This window comes from Scomber scombrus, chromosome 3, assembly GCF_963691925.1.
Source record: "Scomber scombrus chromosome 3, fScoSco1.1, whole genome shotgun sequence".
Taxonomy (NCBI): Eukaryota; Metazoa; Chordata; class Actinopteri; order Scombriformes; family Scombridae; genus Scomber; species Scomber scombrus.
The window spans coordinates 25,182,511-25,201,424 of NC_084972.1; the positions used below are offsets into that span (position 1 = coordinate 25,182,511).

General features: G+C 39.3%; 2 protein-coding genes across 3 annotated transcripts; both read left to right on the forward strand.

Moving 5' to 3' along the window:
- The first annotated feature begins 1,047 nt into the window (after window positions 1-1,047).
- On the forward strand, window positions 1,048-5,340 carry capza1a (capping actin protein of muscle Z-line subunit alpha 1a). The gene is made up of 10 exons (XM_062416241.1): window positions 1,048-1,102; window positions 2,688-2,751; window positions 2,851-2,902; window positions 3,006-3,069; window positions 3,186-3,392; window positions 3,483-3,562; window positions 3,712-3,790; window positions 3,880-3,951; window positions 4,180-4,242; window positions 4,343-5,340. Exons 1-10 carry the CDS (start codon window positions 1,067-1,069, stop codon window positions 4,481-4,483), a joined length of 858 nt encoding a protein of 285 aa, XP_062272225.1. The 5' UTR covers window positions 1,048-1,066; the 3' UTR covers window positions 4,484-5,340.
- Window positions 5,341-7,532: 2,192 nt separating this feature from the next.
- On the forward strand, window positions 7,533-18,877 carry mov10a (Mov10 RNA helicase a). 2 transcript variants are annotated; one of them, XM_062416496.1, is made up of 22 exons: window positions 7,540-7,923; window positions 8,076-8,181; window positions 8,331-8,518; window positions 10,038-10,279; window positions 10,365-10,611; window positions 10,822-10,962; window positions 11,325-11,487; window positions 11,727-11,878; window positions 12,183-12,353; window positions 12,446-12,593; window positions 13,428-13,589; window positions 14,141-14,244; window positions 14,375-14,472; window positions 15,354-15,452; window positions 15,586-15,694; window positions 15,804-15,921; window positions 16,886-17,077; window positions 17,173-17,244; window positions 17,429-17,554; window positions 17,664-17,752; window positions 18,010-18,128; window positions 18,306-18,877. In XM_062416496.1, exons 1-22 carry the CDS (start codon window positions 7,802-7,804, stop codon window positions 18,368-18,370), a joined length of 3,033 nt encoding a protein of 1,010 aa, XP_062272480.1. In that variant the 5' UTR covers window positions 7,540-7,801; the 3' UTR covers window positions 18,371-18,877. The 2 variants fall into 2 exon arrangements, with proteins under 2 accessions (XP_062272481.1, XP_062272480.1); XM_062416497.1 differs by lacking the exon at window positions 18,306-18,877 and having other exon boundaries at window positions 7,533-7,923; window positions 18,010-18,133.
- Window positions 18,878-18,914: the final 37 nt, after the last annotated feature.

Sequence of the window (18,914 nt, forward strand, 5' to 3'; positions counted from 1 at the left end):
CTTACGGAAGATAGTAAAAGTAGATGATAGCATTTGTGCAAGTCGTCTTACAAGCAATACGTCTAGCAGTGGAATGTGCTGTTAATCTTATTAGTACTGCACCCTTCTCCCTGGTGCTGCGTTCAGGTAATATCGGAGTTATGATGATTACCAGACTGACTTGTAAGAATAGGATTCACCTACTGTATTACGATCCAAATCGAAATCATGACTGAGAAACAACATGGGAAACACAGTCAACACAGTTTATTTTCTTCCTGAATACAAAAAGAAATCACATTTATGATATAGATAGCTACTTAAAGAACCCTTTCACAATATTCAAGTCTCTTAATAAGAAACTTCAGTCATTCAAATGAGTCAAATCAAGCAGATGTATTTCAATGTTACAGTCTTTTTAGTGCTAAAGTTCCTCTTTTTGTTACTTCCACTGAAGCTCAAAGAGGAAACACAAAGAGGGAATTTGATGCTAAAAAGACTGTAAACGCAGCAGACATCCACTTGATATGACAAACTCAGACTACTGAAGCCTCATATAAACTTCATATGAACTTTTAAATGCATTTTGCACAAAATAGCTGTGTGGACACACTGTGGATTATGTTAATATGCATTAAGTTACATTACTTATTTAATTTATAATAGGGTAACTAGTCATCTGTAACCTATTACAATTCCAAAGTAATCTCAACCCTGATTATAGCATTGTTTTACGCTGGAGTCATACTGATGTGATGTGAAAACTCGCCACTCATAAACTCCCATCTCTTCCATTTATCCCATAGAACCTGAACGCAGCAGGGCTGCCAGGTTGAGCTTCACTTTGTAGATGAAATTGAAGTAAATAATGATCTTTGTGTAGTTTTATTTGAAGAAACACACATTGTATAATGTGACTTATGCCATATGAATGTATTAATCTGAGCTAGTCATATGGCTTCATTAAAAACATTTAATGTATATTTAGGTCAGCATGAGTTTGTGTAGTCGGGCTGTGGTTGCTGGGAGGAGTCACGCATACCTGGCAACCCGGACAGTCGCTTTGTTAACACTTCATTGATCCAAGATGGCAGATTTCGAGGAGCTCAGCGATGAGGAGAAGGTATTACACTATAAATTTATTCTGAAATTGTTCTGTTTGCTTTTAAACCTGTGTGTTGAAGTAGCACAGCTGTATAACATCTTCACAATGCAGCTTGAATGAGAGTGAGCTGCTGGAGCTAGCTCAGGCAAGGCTGTGTTGTGTTTGACAGTTCACAGTTGTACCGTGTATGTTGTTCCTGTGCACAAATACAGAGTATCGGTCAGCTAAATGATGTGATTCAAACCCTCTTTGACTCATAAATAAGTATATGTGCGGCTGATGTTGACGTCTGGTTGAACGTGACCATAAATGTATTAAATTTAAAGTGGTTAGCTAATGCTAAATCGAAGGAAGTGGAGCTACTTCCTGCATTTACAGTATGCATAATGACAGTGCACTGGCACCATAACACCCCACACCCAGTTTATTGAAATTCATTCAGCTGCCTAAACCGATGCTGATAACATCACAAGTTAAAGTTAGTCATTCTTGTTATCGGAGCTTGCAGGTGTTTCGTATTTTAGCTTGAATGTAAGTTTTTGCAGGCAGACTCAGGGGACAGAGGCAGTCATCCTGCAGTGTTGTCGGGGCTTGTAGTGACTGGTGCTGCTGCCTCTGCTTCATGCTGCTACATGCTGGAAAATAAACGCTTGGCATTCCTAAAGCTGATGGTATGGCCATTAGTTTACACCTCCCAGCTCTGTTACTGCAAATATTTTAAAATAAATGTAAATTGGGTTAAAATGACCAGTTGTAACTTTGATTAAATATCTAATATCTCCTTTGGACAGTATCTAGTGAGTCTGAGCCTGGGAGTGCTTTCTGGTCTCTGAATGCAGTGACTATTCAAGTGTGCAGTGAAACTAGGTTATTCATTGTAATGTCCCTCTGCCCTTTCAGCTGGACAACCCATTTGTAGGTCATTGCCAGCTGCAGCCCGAAGGCTCAATAACCCTGTCTGCCTGACAGATGGCAACATTGGCAAAGCCTCACTAATATGTGGTAGTGACATTAGGATGGATGTAGGATTGGTTAAAGCTGTGAAGGTCATAAATAAGTGATGAAATAAGAGAGGGGGTTGTGGTAACCACTTTATTGGCAATAAAAGTTACTTCCACTTAACTACGTGCTGCTTAATTGTGTACGTCTCATGCTGAGTATTACCTTTTGAGAGTACCTGCCACAGCTTTTTCACCCTGTGGCTTTGACACCACATGCTTACACATGCATACTGGCTGCTAAGAAAAGCCCCGGGGCCACATTCCCTCCCTGCCATCTAAGGAGTGGTCAAAATAGAGCCAACAAGCCAGAGGCCAGGAAAGTTAGCACATTGCTCTCTGCTTCACTCTAGTGGCTAGTTTCAGGTGGTTCATCACTTCTCATACACATCACCTGTTGTGTTTAAAGAGAATAACATGACTTGATTTTTCCAAAAATGCAGATGATTTGGCTCATGTCTTAAGAAGATTGCTGTTATTCTGCTCTGCCAGTTTCCTCAAGCAAGGAGGGAACTGAACCCTTAAACTACACAGTGTTGGTAATGATGATGTGATGCCTCTGACTATTTTTAAGTTTTATGACATGGTATTTTATTCATTTCAAGGTCCGTATTGCAGCCAATTTTGTGATCCACTCTCCTCCCGGGGAGTTTAATGAAGTCTTCAATGGTGAGTCTTCTTGCTGATTAAAGTTTTTATCCCTGCCTACGATTTAAGGTGTGTGGAGACACTTTGAAACGCTTATTGTATGTAAACTCTTGTTTTTAGATGTCCGACTTCTGCTCAACAATGATAATCTTCTCAGAGAGGGCGCGGCTCAGTGAGTGTCATCTGTTCTGTAGTTTTTTTTTTACTTTAACAGAAATAACAATGCTCTCGATGTGAAGTCAATTTGTGTTTTTGTACTTTCTCTTTTGATACAGTGCCTTTGCCCAGTACAACATGGATCAGTTCACCCTTGCCAGAATTGATGGATATGAAGACCAGGCAAGCTTTTTTTGTTTTTCTTATTGAGCATACTGAAAAAGTAATCATGACTATCTGTGTAAGCTGTTATTGTAACAGCAGGCGTTTCTTTCCATCTCTTTATGTTTCCTCTGTAGGTCCTGATAACGGAGCATGGTGACCTCGGTAATGGTCGCTTCTTTGACCCTCACAACAAGATCTCCTTCAAGTTTGACCACCTAAGAAAGGAGGCCAGTGACCCGAAGCCCCATGAGGGCGAGGCCGGCCTCAGGTCATGGAGAGATGCGTGTGATTCTGCCGTGAGGGCCTACGTCAAGGAGCACTACCCAAATGGAGTCTGCACCGTAAGATCGCTCTCTCACTCTCAGTAGCTGCCATGTTCAGTATTACTCAAAATAAATCAGCCTCACCTGTCCCCTGTTTATCCACCTCAGGTTTATGGGAAAACAATCGATGGGCAGCAGACCATCATCGCTTGTATCGAGGGTCATCAGTTTGAGCCTAAAAACTTCTGGTAAGTTGAAGGAAGATGATGGGCACGTTTAACCTGACAAACTAAATTCACCCAGATAATTATGTTAGTGCAGCACTGAGGCAATGATGTAGAATTGTGTTAAGTGTGTTTGGGGTTGGTTCTCACTCTTCTACAATTTCTATTTCCAGGAACGGTCGCTGCCGGTCTGAATGGAAGTTCAGTGTTTCGCAAACTACAGCGCAGGTGGTCGGAGTCTTGAAAGTACAGGTATGCTGAGTCATCATTGGGTGCAGTATTAAGATTAGGTTTAAAGTCCATTTTGTTTAACTGTTAATAACCTCTTTATTAAATCTCAGGTACATTACTATGAGGATGGAAATGTGCAGCTGGTCAGCCATAAAGATGTTCAGGAAGCTCTGACTGTGTCTGTAAGTAAAGTTTTCTATTTTAAAGATTCACACATTCAAGTCAATAAAATGTCAGAAAACAGTGAAAAATATCCTTTTTTTTTTTTTTTCAGAGTCCAAATTATGCTTCTCGTGTCTTGTTTTGTCTGATAAAACCTGGAAGATATTCAGCTAACACTGTATATAAACCAGATAAAAGCTGCAAAGTTTAATTTACTTGATAACAACATATTATTCATGTTTTTGCAGAACGAGAGCCAGACTGCCAAGGAGTTTGTGAAAATTATTGAGGACGCAGAGAATGAATACCAGGTATGTGGGAGTTAAGAATCAGAAGAAGTTGCCTCCATGCAACTCATATTCACAACTTATGTCCAGCCAGAAAGCACAACTTATCTTCTTTGTTTTTCAGACTGCCATCAGCGAGAACTATCAGACCATGTCGGACACCACGTTCAAAGCCTTACGCAGACAGCTCCCCGTCACCCGCACCAAGATCGACTGGAACAAGATCCTCAGCTACAAGATTGGCAAGGAGATGCAGAATGCTTAGAGGACAAAGTCTGTTGGGGTTATGACAAACTGAGTTGGGGAGAAGCTAATGCTGATCGCGCAAAGATGTGTGATGCAACATAATGTACTGTATGTCCTTCTAAAACAGACATTTGTTGGGGGGGTTTTCCAGAGAATGACAGCTTCCGTTGAGCACTTAGAGGGGTTGCCTTCATTTAAAAATTACATTGAGTGGTGTAACTGTCGCTCATTTACAAACACACATTTTTTTTTAAACAAACAATGCCTTTTTTTTTTTTGACACTGTGAAAATTTGGGTGATTCGCTGCCTTTCAAATTCTCAGACACGTTACATACAAACACAGTTTCTGATCCCTCAGTGCTTTACTCGGACACAAATCCTCCCAAACACCATGACTTTTATGTAGCGACTAATTTTCACTCTTTATATAACATACCTGATATTCTTTAAGAGCTTCCAATACCTCTATAGTTTTTTATTAACAGAGGGCAAATATGCAATTCGAAATGTTGGAGAGAAACTTAACAGCATCACATTTTACAGTTTCTTTAACAGTCAAACAATCCCATCTGTTTATATTTATGCATTCCTCTGGATGCAGCATTGTAGCCAGCGGGCATGCCAAAGCATAAATGATTTTCCTTCTTTTCTCACTCACTGACCAGATTCTACCTTCCCTCTTAAAGTTTTAGTTAGTTATTTCCCTCTGTTGCAGTGAGACATTTTTCCATGATAATCTTTCTTCTATTTCTGTAAAAGTATTGGCGTCCTCCTGCCAGCTGTTTGCCTTTAGCTTTTGCTATATTTTTTTATACAAACTGTAAGTACATTTATTATTCATGAAATAAAAATGTTGCACCAAGCCTAATCTTCAAGCAATGGTAATTTGTTTAATTTTTTTTTTTTTTATCATGTTTGGGGTTTCACAGCAGCCTGGGCACCAGATGTTCATTTGGTTGGAGGCTGAATTCAGGGCTGTAGTTACAGTATAATTGAGGGCACAGATATCATGTCTTTTCTGGGAATTTGAGGGAGTTATTCCTCAGTTAAACAGATTATATGATTTGTAAGGGTGATTTTGGTATTTCTTAAGACTAAATGTTACAGTTTGAGGCATAAAATGAAATGAATTGAAATGAAAGGATTTAGTTTTTTCCAGTATCTGGCAAGAAAACATTATATCAAAATCTGCCGAAAATACAATGAACAAATAAAATGTAAAAAAGAAAAAGTTGAGTGGTTGGTCAAGGTTTTTTTAGGTGGGAGCAGTTGAAAAATCTCAGCTGTACTGTTTGTGTAGATTTATGTATGTGTAATGTTTTTCTGTGACATTAGCAAAAACTCAGTTGTACCTTAGAGACCAACATCTATTGAGATTTTCTTTATAATGAAACACACAAGTATGAAACTTCTCATTCTGCTTTTTATCTTGGCTGCGTTTTATGTGTTTCATGTCCACAGCCAATGCCACAAATGATAACTAGATCTTTATTGTCATTGCATATGATTCAACAAAATTTCAGTTTGAGCAATCTCTTTCAGATAGCAGCATAGGATAAAATAAATTTAAAAAAATAAATAAATAAAATAAATATATATATATATATATATATATATATATAAGCTAACACATTCACACAAGCACATCCCACGCATACACTTACTCTCAGTATTAAATAACTAAAAGCAGAGATAAAAACACAGCAAATGAAGCAGTTACTAGTAAACCGTGTTTAATTAGAGTTGAAACATTTAATTATTAATCAATCAATTGAAAATTGATGAGGAACTGTCACCAATTAGTCATATATTAAGTATTTAAATAAGTTGATCCCATTATTTACCTGTAGACGTGAATAATAGACATGTCATTCTGTCAACTAAATGTTCAGCCAAGTATAACACCATGTAATGTAAAATATAATGTATGTTGAATAGTGATGGTAAGTAATTAAGTATATTTACTCAAGTACAATTTTAAGATAATTGTACTTTACTTGAATATTTCCATTTTATGCTATTTTATATTTCTACTCCAATACATTTATTTGACAGCTTTAGTGACTTTTCAGCTGAAGATTTGACACAATGGATAACAAGCTTTTAAAATACAACACATTGTTAAAGATGAAACCAGCAGTTTCCAACCTTTTTGTCTTTTGTTGTCTTAAATCAGTGTATAGTCAGGGTCATATTTTAGATGTTGTTAACAGCGCCACCAAATAGTGATTTTTCCCTCTAAACTTCTCACATGGTTTCATTTCAATAAATATTCAAATTTACCAAAAATCAACAATTAGAGAAAAGGTCCAACAACTGAAAACAGATTTGTGTATCAGAACTTTGAGCACTTTTTTCTTCTTTCCTCTCCAATAATCATGTAACACCCCTGAAATTATTTTGGTGACCCTTTGGAGGAGCCTGACCCCTAGGTTATGAACCAATGGACTAACTACACCTCTAGCAGCTACAGCAGTAACATGCTGCTCACAAAGTAATGTTTCACTATTAATAATCTAATGATGTCATATGTAATAGTATATCAATCCGAGGGACCAAACAACTACTTACTCTGCAATACTTTTACTACACCAAGCTGATACTTATACTTACTTAAGTAGGATTTTTCATGCAAGACATTTACTTATAATGAAGTAATTTTACATTGTTATATCAATACTTTTGCTTAAGCAAAGAATCTTAATATATGTTCCACCACTGATATTAACCTGCTGACGATCAATGATCCATTTTACACAACACCGCACTTAATTATGTGTACCTGCTCTGTTGGTGATTATGTAATGAGCAAAGTCCAGGGAGTGTCAACAAACAACATGTCTGATCAAACGTGTAAACTCAAGATATAACACTAATAAAGACATTTTAATGTAAGCCATTTTATTTTAAATACAATTAAATACAGAACATGTGGCTCTTAGTTGTTTGTTTCCATCAGGTGTTTTTGTTACATGGCAGAGGTGTTTCGCTCAGTTTGTGTTAGTTACTTACAGACGGTCCCTTGTCCTGAGCCATTGGGGAGCGTTCATCAGCTCAACATTTGCGCTAAACTGCGCCCAGTATAAGTCCTATAAATCATGAAAGCGATATTTTCACCCATCAAATATGTGAGAAATCGACGCCCGCGTTAACAGTCAACGCAAAAGTGACGCAAAATACGTGAAGTGTGGAAATATCCTCACTGTGAGAGCGCATTCACACTTGACGCCCACATTAATGGTTGAGGAAATCCCCCGGTGATCGATGTCCAGCAGCCGATCAACTTCCTGATTTCAGTCAGATGATTGTCAGCAGCAGCGGCCTGTAACATCAAACATGCCGTCGGTTATCGACTCGCTTGAATCCGGACTGGACTTCATTGAATTTCTGGGAGACAGGATATCCAACACCAATAAAAAGGAACTTCGTGAAATATACTACTCTGAATTTAAGGGCAGGTGAGCTGCAAGGACACAAGTGTGTGCGTGCGTGTGTGTGTGTGTGTGTGTGTGTGTGTGCGTGCGTGTGTGTGCGTGCGTGTCTGTGTGTGTGTCACAGGTGTTGTGTAACTCCCATAACTTACTCTCTGTTTGTGTGTGTCTGTTTACAGAGAGGGAATAACAGATCCTAGCTTTTCCAATGTTGTTTATGCTCTCCTGAAATTCAACAAAGCCCACATAAAACAAGGGAAAATCTACATAAATGTCAAACCTCAGGTAAGATATAGGCTCATATTCCTGCATAGCTGCCTGCTGTTGTGAGGAAATGTTTAAGCCTGGACATGTTTTGTTGTTTTGCAGCAGCTGGGAAGGAAACACAGAAACAAAATGAGGAAGCATCATATTATTCTTTATCCTCACTGCAGGTTCGAGTGTACTGCGACCAGTGGAGGAGGCCCCGGGCCCCTCAGCACATACAGAGTCCCAGCCCTAGCCCTCAGAAGACAACTGAGACACCTCCACGCTCCTCAGCCCCCTCCACACCGGTGACTCCTGTGCTGACCCCCAAGAAAAAGCTGGCTACAGAAATCATTAAAAAGCTAAAAGTTAACCGGTAAGTTTGTTTGAAGACTCAGATTCAGATCAACTTTATTATCCTACACAAGGGAAACTGGTTTGGTCCAGTGCTCCAGACATTTTTATTTATTTATTTATATAGCGCCAAACCACAACAAAAGTAATCTCAAGGCACTTAAAATACAGAGCAGGTCCAGACCGTACCCTTTGATTTAATTCAAAGAGACCCAACATTCCCCCATGAGCAAGCACTTGGCGACAGTGGCAAGGAAAAACTCTCCTTTAACAGGAAGGAACCTCAGGCAGAACCGGGCCCTAGGTGGTTGGCCAGCTGCCTTGACCGGTTGGGGTCGAGGGAGAGAGAGACATGAAAGAAAAGGGAGAGAAGGAGGAGAAAGGAGAAAAGAGAGAGTGGCACAGTGACAAACAATCAATCAACACTGAAAATAATAGGAGCGGGACAGGAACTGGGGGAACTCTCCGGGGAAGAAGTTTAAGTTAGTGAATGCATTTATAGTACACAATACTTTAATGATGTTACTAATACTTGTATTTAAGACTCCTTCTCCGTCACTTTAGAATCCAGAATATGCAAATATTGTTTATTTGAAAAGTTTAACTACTGGACACACAATGTATCCTACTTTCTCAAGTGTGTGAACACTGGACACTCTAGGTTTGACTTGGATTGGGTTGAGTTGTGATGCCACAAATAAAGCTCACAGGTACATGTCTTAAAATCAGACATAAGGTGAGCGCAGAGAAGAGAGAAACTTTTTCCTTTCAGCAGATGAATATAAATGTCTTCTAGTGTCAAACTCTGCACAGTGAAGCTCAAAAATCCAGAAAAACAAATGTTTAGGGGCAGGGAGACTTTAAGACTATTTGAAAAGTGCTCTTTTGGTGCTATATATATAAAATTGACTTGACTTAAGTTAGTTATTTTGTCTGCTAGCTGTTACTGTGACTGTGTACATACTCTGTGAATGTGTTGAGTGTGGGAGGTTAACTCTTCTCAGGAAATGGATGCTGCTGGACTTTATTGTCTTTTTTGGGTGGGAGGGGGGAGCAAGGTGTTGTTAAGGCTCCAACTTCCTCCACAACAGTATTTAATTTCTAAATGCTGTAATTTATGTCTTCCAATATCAGGGATGTCCAAAAGCAAGGAATCATTCAGTAACGCCCCAAAGAAAGCCAGTAAAAACGCCAACTGAATGAAACCAGTGAGGCAGGGAATTGTATCAGATCCATTGTGCATTCATACCATATTTCTTTTCACTATGAGAAAAATAATGTGTTGAACTTACTGTATGAAATGACTTTCTGGATTATTTCTATGGCAGTTTTTTCTTTTATTTGACAGTAGACAGTCCAGAGAAAAAAAGGGATAGAAACAGAGGGGAATGCATATATCCCCGCTCAGACTCGGGCTGTGAAACTTGTAGTTACACAGTATGCATTATATGCTGCTCAACCACCAGGTTGCATTGGCTTTGCAGTATTTTTACACCATATGGATTTACAGTAAAAGTAATTCTGCAGCCTCTCTGTCACAGGAAAGAGTTGACAGCTGATAAGGGAGGCATTGAGATCACCTCTGACCCCGTGGCGAGCGGTGGGAAGGTACAGTTCACTGTGGATGGCCTGAAGGAGTTGTTCACCGTCAGGTTCAACATCGCAAACAAGGGAAACAATTGCATCCACTTCACCTACTACACTGCCCTGCACAAGATACGCTGTTTCACTCTGGAGGACGAGAGGAGAGTGACCAGAGTGTGCCCGCTGTTCCTGTGTCCTGGTGAGACAACTAACACTCATCACCTCCCTCTGAAGAGGTAATTAATGCTCACAGCTCCTTCTGTGCTTTTCTTTTTGACCCACAGGGGAAACCTATGAAGTTTTGGTGAGGTACAAGCTGAACCACTATGGATATTTCCCCGCCATGATGTACTTTGAGTTCTGCCCTGATCTACCAGAATCTGTGCCCTTCTGCATTGTGAGGGAGATGGAAGCTGCAGCCAAGACCCCGCTGGCTGTGGAGCTGGGGCCTGTGTCTCCTTACAAACCATTTCAGGTGGTCACACGCAAGCCTGTTGACACTGTGGTAGTGGAGGGAGTGCCTCCCGAGAGGTAAGCTATTAAAAACGTATTATATCCCAGTCTGAAACTCATATTAGAAACCACTTGCCTGGTTATTAAAAATAATCATGCTGGTTTAAACTATTTTCTTCACTTGTAATTAAGCTTGATCAGCGACTGCACCCATTCTGGTTACTGAACTTGTGTTTTATTAATGCTGACTACAGTCATGTTGTGTTTTTGTGTGGTTCCTCCCTGCAGTTCTGTCGCCCAGCGTCTAAAGATGCCAATGAAATTAGGAGACTACAAGTACCCTCGTTATCTAAAGGAACTGGCTAAATCCAGGATGGAGGACTCCGAGTACCTCTCTCAAGCTGCCAAACAGAACCTGCCATCAGTGAAGTAAGGAAGATTGAACACTAATTAAATACATTTAGCACTTTATGGAGCTAAGTAGAACTGCAATGAGTAGTTGATTCATTGATTAGTTGATCATAGTGAGGTCATAGCGATAGTGAGGATTGGAAGCCTTTCTGTGTACATGATAATGAACTGAATATCTTTACATTTTGGCCTTTTATCAGATAAAACAAGACATTTGAAGATGTCAGTATGAACTTTAAGGAATTTTAACAGGCATTTTTCACTAGACAAAACGGTTAATCAATTAATTGAGAAAATAATCTGCAGATGAATCTTTAGTTGCAACCCCAGAACTAACCTCGCTTTGAATGCAATGTTTGTGTTTGTGCTGTCATGTCCAGGGGTCTCCTCAACTCTCCCTTAAAGATGAAGAACTACCCTCAACGATTTCACCTCCTGCTATACCTGGAAGAGATACAGATGGAGGTGGACATCAGGAAATATGACCTCCACAATCAAACCATGACTCAAGACCGCAGCAACAAAAAGCTGCTTACACTCAGAGTAAGACAATCATCATCAGAATAATATCCCACCCGCTGACTGTACTCATCTGTTTGCTTTAAGTAGTAACAATTAAAGGTCAATACTGTGATCTGAAGGACATTATTTTGTCTCCAGTTTTTCTGTGTGAAGTTGCATTCTTTAGTTTGCTGCACTTCGTGTCTGAAAGTTTGTTTAAGTTTAGTGATCTGTGTTGAAAAGGTATAAAAACAAGGACTAACATTTGTATTCTCCAACAGGTTCCTGGTGTGGTTGAGAATCGGCCATCTGTACTTCGAGGAGATTGTCTGAGGGCTTCCAAATCTGGAGAGACGGTGGAGCCGATCACTGTGTACACCGGATATGTGCACAGAGTAGAGCTGGACAGTGTGAAGCTTGGATTCTCACGGAGGTAAGAGCTGGATCAAAGGCTCCGTCACACTGCTTGATTTATGGCTGCCTGAGATGGAAGTTTACAATCGTGAGAGAAATGTGTTTAAAAAACTGAAGGTCCTAGATCGCACTGTGAGACACGTCCACCAACGGCCAATTCAGAGCTTTGGCAACCAAATATTAACAGTGTCAAAAGGATAAAATAGTTAGGATAAAATTCTCAGTGTGACTGCTGATACAACCCATGTCAGTCTAATGGTGCTTTTAAGTTTACCAAGGCCCTAACACACTTGTTCCTCCCTTGCTTTCTCTTTCTGTTTTAGGTTATTGCAGTTTTTTCTTAGCAATATGAAGTTTGATGTGGAGTTTACAATCAACCGGTATCCCTTGAAGCTGCAGCATCGGGCGGTGGACTTGGTAGCAAAATATCAGCTCGGTGAGGTGCTGTTCCCATCTGGTGCAGCAGCGTCTAATATCCCCTTGCCTAAACTCAGGTATGGTACCTGTATTTCAAATATGGACTCTGCTTTAATGTGTTTTACCCAATTTGTAAGGTGTAAAAAAAATCCATACCCACATTCTCCAGGATGTTTAATCGTCAGCTGGAAAACAACCCGGAGCAGTACGCTGCAGTCCAGTGCATTGTGGCTGGATCACCGAGGCCTGCTCCTCATCTTGTGTTCGGGCCTCCTGGAACTGGAAAGACAATTACGCTGGTGGAAGCCATGAATCAGGTATTTAGTACAGAAAATGTGCTGTTATTAGTCTGCAGTTAGACATGGAAACTTCTCTTATTCTCTTCTAAGTTAGAACACTTCTGTTTTTTCTGTATTTGTGTTTTGTCTGTGCTCTGACTGGATTGAAGTGGTTTGGGACTTGTTGGTAAAGTGACATCACCCTTTTCCTCCTATCAGATTTAAAAAACACAGAAATCATAATCTGTTTGCTATGGTTGCCAGGGAGACACCACAGTTAAATCTGGTCAAACCATACCTACACAGTCTTGAGATTTTATCATTAAAATCTCATATTTAACAGCACAGAGGAAATCTTTTATTAAAATCACATTTTTTGTTTGCACAGTAACTGTCTTCGATTGTAGATCTGAAGTATAAGGTCTCATATTTATTATTTGTGTGGTGTGCAAGGGGGAGCTGTTCATCAATAAAAGAAGAGGCAGCCACAAAAAGGAGACTTAATTTTCCATAAAGCCTCGGCTATATTTAGTAAATTTATTCTGTTAGATAGCTGACAAATTGTGGGCTTAATATTTCCCCCCATAAAACTGTATTAGTAGACTGATGAGATTCTAATGTTACTGTGATGGAAGTAAATAAGCTTTAATGGACCTATAAAAGTAACATGTTGTGCTTAAGATCAACTATGTTATTCAGCTCCTAATTGGCCTGAACAAATTCATTAATGCATTAATGTGTTTTTTACTATTTATGGTTTCTTTATTGCTTTTAAGAGGCATGTGTTGTTATCTAAAGCAGCAGTAAATCTGTTTTGCATTACATTGATTTGTCAGTAATAATAAAAGTAATAAACTCTGCTTACATTGTCAGGTCAGCAGGGCAGATCCATCAGCCCACATCCTGGCCTGTGCTCCTTCAAACAGTGCATGTGACTTGCTCTGTGAGAGACTGATGGTACACATGGATCCATACCAGGTTTACCGCATGTACACCACCAGCCGAGACCCAAGGACCGTTCCCAAGCAACTACTGGTGAGCATCAGCTGGCTTTTTTACATAAACGGATAAGGAGCACTCTGGCCATGACCCAGCCAAGTTGTTATTGGTGTTAAATTGTCTATAAGCACATTTCAGTCTTGATATCTGTCTGTGATTTACATAGAAATTATCCGATCAACATCTTTAGGTTTGTAGCACTCATAATAATCAAGAATTAAAACTGAAAGCAAAGATATTTACGTGTCAGAGTAACTCAAGCAAGTACGCCCGCATCCTAACCACATTCCTCATAATCAGTCATCTGAACGATTCATTATGTTTGTTTGTTGATCCAGATGTTGTTTGCTCTAGTAACTAGGTAAAGACAAGAATCCTCCATCATTGTAATCAAAGAGACTGTAAATCTGTTGTCTACTTAGTAAAACTCTTGGGGATTAAATGCGTAGATCATAAAACAGAAATTGTTATAAGAGTCTCAAATACACAGATATCTGGCTTTCAAATGCTTTAATTAGAATATGAATAGATGGTTGGATGGAAAATTACCTTTTGTTTTTCTCATGTGCGTCTTTTGGCTCCTTCAGAAACATTGTAACTGGGATGAGAGACAAGACTGCTTTGTGTTTCCAGAGAAGGAGATTCTAATGAAGTACACAGTCGTAGTTACAACTATGGTCACAGCTGGCAGGTAAGAACCAACTGTTGCATACACTGTAATTATTCAGTATTTGAAAGACACTTTGACATCAACCTTTAATGTTTCACAACATTTTGGACTTGCATATAACTGAAGACTGCTGTGGGTTTTTGTTTTTTAGACTGGTGTCTGGAGGAATCCCCATCGGCCATTTCACCTATGTGTTTGTGGATGAAGCGGGACAAGCAGTGGAGCCAGAGTGCGTCATTGCTATAGCAGGTAAACACTAAATATCTGAATATCAGTGTAGTACAATAAGTCTTTTTTAGTTTTGGTGAAACCTTGATGAAACAGTCTGCACAGTCTTTTATCCACTTCCCAAGTTTTAAAAAAAGGCATATTTTGCAGATGTATGAGGTATGATGTATGAGTAACTGATGAGTTTAAATGCTGATATCTGTAAAATCATATATGGATATTGCATCCATTAATCTGTCTAGTAGGATTTCTCAGATAATATCTCAAGCACTGATGGTCGGATTTTGATGAAACCTGAAGCGATTATCCTCCTTTGTGTCATAATCCAGTGTATAAGAGTCTGACACTGTACCAAAACTCAGAAGGATAATGAACACTGTTACCACTGTTCTCATAGTTTAAAAAAACTAATTGTAGCAGTAGAATAAAATATCATCTTTTCTTTCTCAAAGACTGCACTTTACAGAACAATACTCTCAGAGCAAAGTCTTATGATGGAGTGAAGGAAGTGCAGAGTCTGTTTATTGTGCAGGACTCAATCCAGATTTCTCTTGCACTCCTCTGGTCTTTTCTGTGAAGGCATGCAGCTTTTCTATTTGCTGCCAACACAGCCGCTCATCAGTGCAGGTCATCAGTGAGCACATCCAGTGGCAGAAGGAGGAATGTGAGGAATGTGGAGGACTGCATTTACATTGCAGTTCTGTACATTTTCACAACTTTGCAAACCTGACCGGCAGGTTGTAGAGTGCAAGCATTACTGTCCAAGAGTGTCTGAGCAGCACTAAGAAAGAATAGATTCCCTTAAACCTGACTTTGTTTGTAAGGGCTACATCAGCTATGCGATATTAATGAAAAAATGAAAATTAATGGTAATGAAATTCATGTTGTTCATTGTTTTACAGGCCTGCTCCATCCAGATAAGGGTCAGTTGGTGCTGGCAGGAGATCCCAAGCAGCTGGGGCCTATCCTTCGTTCACCTCTTGCACTTCAGTATGAACTCGGTGAGACAAGGGCGATTACATTTCTACGATCTGTTGTTTTTACTGATTGAAATGTGGGATTTTAGATGATCTCTTTCTGTTTAGTTTCATTACGTCTCACATTACTCAGTTATAATATTTGAATGTCCTCCAGGCCTTTCTCTGCTGGAGAGGCTGATGAGACAGAACGCTCTGTATCAGAAGACTTCAGACTCCGGCCACTTTGACAGCCGCTTTGTCACAAAACTGCTGCGAAACTACAGGTGAATTTCCACTATAATCACTTGATTATGTCCTAGAGTGGTTTGTTTTGAATGCTGTTGGTTTGATTAAAAGTCTTCAGCTTTCTTCTTGGTTTCCTTCCTCACGCAGGTCTCACCCAGCCATTCTGAAAATCCCCAACGAGCTGTTTTATGAGAATGAACTGCAGGTATTTGCTGACCAGTGGGAGCGCAAGGCTTACTGCAACTGGGAATACCTTCCCAAAAAGGTATGCCACCATGCATTTTTTTTTAACTTCTCAAAATCTATATCATAAAAATGCAAAGCAAACCAGTTAGAGTGGTTACATGTAATGAGGCTATGCACATTTCTGACAAAAAGTAATCACGTACAGTTTATTTGTATGTTCCTTAAAGGGGAACTACTCTGATTTTACATGTCAAAGTCAAATTTTCTAGTCACAGAGAATACAAAAGACACTATAGAGTTACATTATGGACAGTTTAAGATCCAGAGTTGCTGGACCTTCACCCATACCAAGGACTACAAGTTAGGATATTTTCACCTCTGCTGCACCAATTTTATCCGTTTTTTTATTTATGGAAGCAATACAAATTCACTTAACTGTCCCTCTTAATTGAAATTCTAGTCTCATAAGAAAAAACTCCCTACATTTTCCATATGATTATCTAACCCAAGCCCTAGATTGTGTCAGAGACAAAACCAATCAAATAAAACATTTTGATCTCATTATTTTTTTTTAAATCCGTTGGAAACAAAGTTGGCCATTTGCCCTGATAAAGACCTATTGACCAAATACTTGAATTTGAGTTACTATAGGAGTGCAGTCTTTTTTTCCCCATATTTGACGTGGGATTTTTTTGCCTTCTCTGTGTAGAATTATGTCCTGAGTGTGTTGATTTTCACAAAAGGAAATAAAAGAAAAAAAGCAACTTTCAAATTGTCATTTGAAAAAAAACATCATAGTCTTGAAGGGGCTACTCAAAGAGGGATCCTCCTTCTTGGACAGATGAGAGGGTCACAGTAGCCAAAAGTGAGCAGAGATTAAATAACAATAACAAAATAGAAGATAGAGTAAACAGAATAAGCATGTGGGATGGTTTGGGCGAACTGTTCGGATTTATTGTGAAGCTTCAGCACCAATTTATTCAACATGGTCATCATATACAGTAAACATAACTGACAACTGCTGACTCACATCAATACTACAGGAATTCCCAGTGATCTTCCACGGGGTGATGGGAAAAGACGAGAGAGAGGCCAACAGCCCGTCTTTCTTCAACGTGTCCGAGATTGAAGTTCTGGTCGACTACCTCACCAAGCTTTTGGAAACACAAGGAAAGAAGGGTCTCCCCAAACTCTCTCCGAAAGACATCGGCATAATCGCCCCATACAGGAAACAAGTGAGCCTGCATGGTGTTTTCTTTTGCTTTAGAGACATGGAGAGAACGTTTAAGGACACTGATTTTTTAACTAGCCATGCTTACTTTTCTAACAGGTTGAGAAAATCCAAAAGGCTCTGAAATCTGCCTCAGCACTGAGGGGATGGAGTGATCTTAAAGAGCTCAAGGTAAGTGATGCTGCTGTAAAAGACATTACGCTGTATCGTTAGATGCTCTGAACCAAACACAAAGATGCTCGTATTAAGTCTTCTCTCAGCAGAATCAATACAATAAAACTGAAAGATTGAGTTCATCTGTTTACTTATATTCACAAGTGAAATCAATAATTAATGTTTCTCTTCATGGTATCAGGTGGGGTCTGTGGAGGAGTTTCAGGGACAAGAGAGGAAGATCATCATGGTTTCTACTGTCCGCAGTAGCATCAACTACGTCAAGTTGGACAAAGACTTCAACATTGGTTTCTTGTCAAATGAAAAGGTCTTGGTTACAGAAAGTGACATGATATCAGCAGCATGTTTATCTTTGTCATGTCATTAATTTCTTCCTGTTTTATTTTTTGTTTTTATATGTCTGTATGTACTTGCAGAGATTCAATGTGGCCGTGACAAGAGCCAGGTGCCTGCTGATAGTCGTGGGAAATCCTGTGATCCTCAAAAAGGATCCCACCTGGGAGAAGTAAGTCGAAGCAGGCCACAGATGATGTTCTAACAGTGTTCAGAGACCAAAAGTTGTCAGAAAACAGCTTGACATTAAAACATGATGTGATTATTTATATTGAAAGTTCATGGACAACACAAGTAGCATTTAGTAGGTGCTCTGGAGGTTTTGATTCCATCACATGGTTTTCCTCAGCACATGCAGTTTGTGGAGTTGAGCACTTTAAGCACTTCTCTTCCATGATGGCTTCATTTGTGTGTTTTATTTTAATGCAGGTTCATCAACTACTGCATGCAGGAGAAGGGTTACACTGGATTTGACTTCAAAGATGCAGAAGGGGAAGACGACATTGTGTCAAGATTGGCAAACCTGAAAATCAACATGGATTTTGAAAGTTAGTATGGCTGTAACCTCAGTTAAACTGAGAGAGATTGCCTCAAGTGATGACGTGTGGTTGACTGGAATCTCTAACCATCTACAGCTGAACTAATAACCAGCTGCATCTGAACAAAACATTCATTCAGGATCAGTCACAAAACTAAACTTTTGTATCTCTCTGCATTTGCTGTAGGTCCTTTGGCAGAGGAGAGTCCTCTCCAGCTGTACGTGGACCCAGAATGGAAAAATGAGCATTGATATCTTCTTTAGAAAACAAACACAAGATCAAGTATTAGCTGTGTCAATCACAAAAGACCACTGATTTAAATACATAAAGTAGTGTCAGAATTTCATTTTTCTCTCTTTGTGCTTTAAACACAACATTGGCATCTGCTATTTAAAAATATCTTCTTATGAACCTTTCTAAGAGCAATTTCGTTGCAATAAACAGTGCTCTCTTTCTGATGACAATCCCACGATCAATGAATGACATTGCATCTTTTGGTATTTACTTTTTCAATTTGTCTCCTCAAAGTCTTTTTAAATAAAGCAGCCGTTTACAGTGAGTTCACTTAACATGAATATTGCTGCACACAAGCAATCAATTTTCTGGGCTAGACGATAAAGAACAGACTGTTCTGTTTCTCAGGAATTTATCACTATGTCTTATTGCTGTTTGCACTTTACAAGTCAGTGTCTCTTTTTTAAATCATTTATTCCTTTCTAAAAACAGTTGAGGATTGAAAAATAAACTTTTGAACCGCATTGCATTGCACATTGTCATGACTAACATCAGTTTGAT